At 36.7% G+C, this 6,437-nt stretch overlaps 1 protein-coding gene across 1 annotated transcript; it reads right to left on the minus strand.

The window, feature by feature from the left end:
- Positions 1 to 1,653: 1,653 nt before the first annotated feature.
- On the minus strand, positions 1,654 to 3,709 carry LOC146716783 (signal-regulatory protein beta-2-like). The gene is made up of 6 exons (XM_085435233.1): positions 3,656 to 3,709; positions 3,191 to 3,523; positions 2,572 to 2,925; positions 2,369 to 2,494; positions 2,069 to 2,124; positions 1,654 to 1,980 (listed from the first exon to the last, which is right to left on the minus strand). Exons 1-6 carry the CDS (start codon positions 3,696 to 3,698, stop codon positions 1,849 to 1,851), a joined length of 1,044 nt encoding a protein of 347 aa, XP_085291359.1. The 5' UTR covers positions 3,699 to 3,709; the 3' UTR covers positions 1,654 to 1,848.
- Positions 3,710 to 6,437: the final 2,728 nt, after the last annotated feature.

Raw genomic sequence — 6,437 nt, forward strand, 5'->3', positions numbered from 1 at the left:
GTCTGCACTGGGGTAGGACATGTTAGAAACAAACAGTCATCCAACTAAGATACTCACACCACCTTTTGATGTTGCAAAAGCAGAAGTAGTAGCTCTACTCTGATCCCCTACTGAATGACTGTGCTCTTAACCTAGTTACTAACAGTCTTGAGTGGAAACACATTTCTTCCACCTTTAATCTAAGTCTTTTTCTTTTAGTCGTTACTTACACCTCATGGTCATTATAGTAAAGGCACAAGACAAGTGAATCCCAGCTGTCCCATCAACTCAACACAACAGACAAGGACAGTGTCTGCATCACTACAGATGTTGACTAATCCCTATGATAGTGTCCTACTCTATTCATTTTCCGCACAATGTGCGTTTCTGAGATTTGCAAATCATTGTATGCTATTTTTATTTACAGTTCACAATCTGCACAAAGCTCAGTCATTTTTCACGTATTTATTAACTCTCATTGTCGATACCCTGCTGCTAATCGCAGTAATTTTAAAAGTTTCTTCCTTTTCCTTTTCTGAAGTTTATGCCCTTCAGATTAAGTCAGTCATTAAAAGCTTGCTGTTTTCTAAGTCTGATATGTAAGAATTTACTGTGGTGAAATATTTATTTATTATTCTTTGAAATTCACAGCATTTTGTGCTGTTGAAATTTTAGAGTAATTCAAATCAGATACTTCAGTCAAATAGCACTAATAGCCAAGTGGAAGGAGATTTAATTCTGGTGTGTTAAAACATGTATTTGGTTACATTTTATTGGACAATCTTAAGAATACGTCAAAATATTCTTTAAAGAATCTGGTTATATTTTGGCAAAGTCTTTCAGTGGACAACTGGTACATGAGCATTATCTCTACTGGACTGTGACTAGAGTTTATGTTAAAGCACAGAAGGGATGTCAGCAATGGGCAAGGAAGGGCTGCTAAATATTTACTAGATTTATGATGGCAGTGTGAAATCGCACTTGTTGTGTCCTTGAACCAGAGCTTTGGAGTGGCTGTTAGCAGGCAGGCTGGATTCCTAGTTACAACATAATTGATGAGAGAGAGGCCAGGTAGGTATTTTGCAGGTAAATTTATTTGCAGCAGGTAAATCCAGCTGTTATACTGTAGATTTGTTTGAGTCGTGATCGTTGTTGCCAACTCCCATGTTTTGGCCAAGCTCAAGCTGTTGGACAAACCCAAACCATTATATTTTCACCACTGTGCTTGACAGTTAGTGTTAGGTGTTTGTCTATAAGCTAATGATGGATGAGTGACGAAATGTTTCTCCCACTGAAAACGCTACGTCCAGATAAACAGAATCAACCTTTTGGGAAGTGCAGGTCAGGTCATCTCTCATCCAATTGTAGAATCCCCACCATAGTGTCTCCTATGTAGGAATGCGTGATATTTTTCCCCCCAAAAAAGTCAAAGAGCAATTTGGACAAGTGCCCCTTGCAACCTTGTTTGATTCTTTAGCCCTTTCCAAAGCCAGGAATAACATCTATTTTATGTCGCAAATTCAATGACAAATCATGTTGGTGCAAGACTAAAGTCAGAATAATTAAATTTATAGTGAAAAAAATTTCTAATCTCAATCAATTTGAAAGTGGATGCAGACAGACTGAACTGACTTAAGCTAGTCACGATTAACACTGTGAGCCAATATTGATATCGTGAGTCATGTTAATTTAATCATTTGTAACATCACACAGAAACAGGAAAACAAGAACAGGCAAACACAATAATATGTAAATAACAGTATATGCAAAACATCATGTTTTCAGCAAAATCAGGAATAAGTTCTTTGTATTTTCTATTTCCAATTAAACAAATCAGTGTTAAAAGACAAGTTTTGTATAGACACACTTTCACACTCTGCTTTTGATATGAGAATACACCGTTTCCTCGGTTTCCCGTTCATTCTTCTTCTTCCTTCCTCTTGCACTTTTATTTCCAGAGAAATGCAGTGCAGCATAATTTAGATCATGTCCACTTTCAGTCTATGCAAAATAAAATTCATATTGTTATATAAAGCTACAGTAAATCGTTTCCCTGAAATAACAATTATGACTTAGTCTTATTACTTACATGTTCATTCATTGTTTGGCTCAAGGCATCTTGTCTTGCTTGTGAAGAGCTGTTTTCTGGGCATAATGTTGATTTAAAAAAATAAAAATCCACATTACCTCATGCTTTCAATTGTGGACTTGACAATTTTACTTTTTTAAAAATTAAAATTATGTTCTTGAACTTGATGTGTTCAAATGTAATAGGGTGTGCACTCAGCAGCTAATATCAAGTGTAAAAGTGTATATAACATATGTACCAAATACAATTTATTGAAAATGATTTAGTATGATTTTTTAAGAGTCAGTGAATAACACTTACCTTTAAATTGTTTACATGCTACTCTTGGAGTTCGGCAACAGATGCAAACAATAGTGAGAATCACAGAAATAAACAAGCAGATTACTGCTATAACCAGCACAGTAAATTCAGAACCTGCCTTTTGCTCTAGAAAAAAAGGAAAGAAATGATTAATGATTCTGAAAGACAGAGAAAACTAGCTGTCATATTATTCAAAGTCCTACCTATTTGAAGTTTAGTTCCATTTCCAAAGAATAATTCCCAACACGTGGCCACAGCACAGTAGTAAGTCCCTTCATCAGACGAGCTGACAATTTTAGAAAAAGTATAATTGCAGCTCTTCTGGGGGTCAGATCTCTTATCACATTCTTTACTTTTGTTTCTGTCAGTGTAGATTAATTTTGGATAACTTTTATGTGATCCAGCTCTGAACCAGAGCACGGTGAGATCTCCGGGACATGTCTTTTTGTCAGAGTCAGAGAAGACTGAGCACTGAAAAGTCACTGAGTTTCCTGGTTCCTGGACTGTTGTCAGCGGTGACTGAACAACAGTATAGTCTGATGTCCTTTGAGTGCGTCCTGGATTAAATAAAACAGTGTTAGCAAATGTGACTTTAGGTGTTACACAGTTGTGTGCCTTGCATTGAAATATTTCACTTGGAATATATTATGAAATCACTAAAATTAGTTTAAAAAAATTAGATAAAATGTATCTTAGATTTTATGAAATGTAAATTATTATGTCAGTTTTCAAAGCATGTTTATTAATGATGATATTTTTTCTTAACACTGCTGCTTTACTGGTTAAAGTTAGGGAAAACTTGTAATTAGATCACGTTATTACCTTTGACTAACAAATATGAGCCGCTCCATTCAGTATTCTTGAACCACTCGGTGATTCCACAGTGGTAGATTCCCTCGTCCTCTTGGTTTGCCCTCAAAATGGTGAGGTTGGTGGAATTTTCATTGTAATTAACCTTCCATCTTGATTGAGTAAACTCAGCAGAAAACTCAGGTTGTGCAGATTCCTTCAGTGTCCATATTAATTTTAGAGAGTCCCCGGTACTCTGCTTGTACCAGTCGATTTCTCTACGGCTGAACTGTGAATTCTTACGCAGATCACATGTGAAGGTTACAGTTTCACCAAGCTGAACTGAAGTTATCGGGATAAGTGTATCTAAATTGAAAGAAAACATACAGAATCTACAATATTAAGTCACAATGATTATTGAAAACCATGAAAACAATATGAATATGAACATGAATACAGAATACACGGAATACGAAATAAAATAAAGAAAAAACTTACATCCTTGATGGAGATAAAGCAGTGTAACCAATAACACAATCATCTTGACAGTGTCTCTTTCCTTGAGCTTGAAGATATTTCATTGACTGTAGGAGGTATTACAGCATGTCACACTGTCAAATGAATCTGATTGGTTACCACAGAATAAAGGTTCAAGTGCACTTCCTGTCACACATTTCTGTTGTCCAGGGCAGGTCATCTCTTCCTTATATATTTAGCCATTTTAATTATAAGGTAAATTCCTTTTCTAATTAATGTTAGGGGTTCATCTTGTAGTTGTTTCGTCTTTGCTTTCCAATATTTACTCTCTGTCCTCATTGTGTCTCAGCAGGTTCTTCTACGAAGTGATTGTATTGGTCAGTTGTTCATATCATTTCAAACAACCCTTTTAAGTGTTCAGTGTTTCTCAATAGACATGATGGATCCTTACCAGTTTAAAATGTTCATCTTTAAAATGTAAAAAAATAAAATAAAATGTTAATGTAATGATATAGGTGTGTTAGGGGTTTAAGTCCTGTCTGGGACCATGTTTAAACTTTCCTTTCAGTCATTGATTATTATCATTTTCACATCCTGCCTGGTTAGGTTTAGGCAATACATCTAGGTTAGATCTCGAGTGTTATCTGATTTACAGTGCTCTGTCATATCTAAGAGTGAAGACCCCAGCACACATTTTACATGCATTTATCTGTATGTCCAATAGAGGTTGCTTAAGTCTAAAACTTAAATAGTCATAATTGCAGCTTGCACAATGGACCTATGGGGTCCATTTGTGGTGTGTGGACCATTTTTGTGTTTGCTGCACAGCTATTTAGTGAGCCAAACACACTTCCAGCAACTTCAGATAGAAGAGTTATAATGTAAAGCCCCACCCCATCCCAGACAACAAATACATCTTTTTTTCTTTTTTTTTTTTTTTTTGGGGGGGGGGGGGGGGGTTGCTTTCCCTTTTGCAAATTAGGGAAGATCATAATGTTTTAATGTAGCTTTGAAACAACCAACAGTTTCACCGTAGTTTACCACTTTAGAAACAGCTTTTCCCTATCGAAGAATTATTAAGTATCAGAAATGTATATCAACAAAGTCAATACAAAACCAATCTGGAAGACTGGCTCTGTGATCGGCTTGAAGCTGGACACTCTGGCAGAGAAGAGGACAATAAAAAAACTGATAGACAATATGGACAATGTTGGGCATCCTCTGCATATGTTCATAAATAACCAGCGGAGTCTGCTCAGCGACAGGTTGCTTCTCCCTACCTCTAGAACCAACAGACTTAAAAACTCCTTTGTCCCACACACTATCAGACTGTTTGACTCCTTCCTGAAGGGGAGGGGGAAGTAGAAACATCCATCCATCTATCTATCTATCTATCTATCTATCTATCTATCTATCTATCTATCTATCTATCTATCTATCTATCTATCTATCTATCTATCTATCTATCTATCTATCTATCTATCTATCTATCTATCTACAGTGGCTCAAAATACAGTGTTAATAAAGACTCTGTGTACAGTGTCCAAAATTAACTGTCTTACTGATCATTGTATTTAGATGCCATTATTTGCACTGTTTCATTCTAAATCCCATACTTTACGAGAGTATAACACTGAGCTACACATGGCAATAAAATAAGGTACTGTGCAAAATGTTTAACCACCACCTTTAGTACCAAAATAGGAAATAGGAAAGTGATTTACTGAAAGTTGCACAAATAGAGGAAAACAGAGTACATAAGACAAAAAAATCTTATACAATTCTAATGACTTTCAAAGCCAATATTTGGTGTGTAAATACTTTTTTTTAGGCGAACCACTTTTTTAGCATCCTCTGCTCCTGCAGTTTACTTAAGTTTCCAACACAGCATGCTACTATTCACCAAGTTTTCAGCTAATTGCTTTTTGGGAAATGCCTTGTTGCCCATCAAACTGCAACAGGCTGTTTGTAACAAAGCATTTCAAATTACAATTAAAAAGTGGTTCTGTGCTAATTCATCTGTTATGACTATAGATGAGTGAAAAAACATCCAAATGTCCAAAGTAAGACCTCTAGAAAGCCTGGGGAACTACTGCTCAAGAGCACTAAAAACTAAAACATTGTTTTGGGCCTGCAATTTATTGAAAACACTGCTTAAAATGAAACAGGCTGTTTTAGAGGTAATCAAAAGTTTACGACCACACCTCCACAAAAAAAAAAAAAAGAAAAAAAAGAAATCAAAGTTCCAAACATGAACTCAGTAATGAGTAGTTCCACCGTTATTGTTGATCACTTCAAAAATTTATTGGGGCATGCTTGATGCAAGCGTTTCCATGAGGTGAGTGGGAACATTTATCCAAGAGGTGAAGACGGCCACACGAAGGGCATCTACTGTCTGGAACTGTTTTCTATTCTTGTAAACTTTCCTTGCCATCCATCCCCAAACGTTCTCAACTGGATTTAGATCAGGGGAACACACAGGATGCTCCAAAAGAGGTGATGTCATTCTCCTGGAAGAAGTCGCTTGTCCTGCAGGCATTGTGTACTGTAGCGATGTCTTTTTGAAAACACTCAGTAGTTACCACACAGACGGGGGCCCTCAGTCATGAGGGATGCTCTCTGCAACATCTTGACATAGCCAGCAGCCATTTAATACCCCTGCACCTCCTGAAGCCCCATTTTTCCACTGAAGGAAAAAGCACCCCAGACCATTATGGCGCCCCCTCCACTGTGGCAAGTAGAAAACATTTCAGGTGGGATCTGCTTGTCATGCCAATAATGTTAGAAACCATCAGGACCATCA

Source organism: Copadichromis virginalis, linkage group LG2 (genome assembly GCF_057382275.1).
Source record: "Copadichromis virginalis isolate Kocher_CV1m ecotype Utaka linkage group LG2, C_Virginalis_male_GT1.1, whole genome shotgun sequence".
NCBI lineage: Eukaryota > Metazoa > Chordata > Actinopteri > Cichliformes > Cichlidae > Copadichromis > Copadichromis virginalis.

Coding starts and splice junctions, on each gene's coding strand:
- LOC146716783 (XM_085435233.1), bottom strand. CDS start 3,698: ATGATTGTGTTATTGGTTACACTGCTTTATCTCCATCAAGGAT. Junction 3,524..3,655: donor GCTTTATCTCCATCAAGGAT/GTAAGTTTTTTC, acceptor CTTTCAATTTAG/ATACACTTATCCCGATAACT. Junction 1,981..2,068: donor GCCAAACAATGAATGAACAT/GTAAGTAATAAG, acceptor TATTTTGCATAG/ACTGAAAGTGGACATGATCT.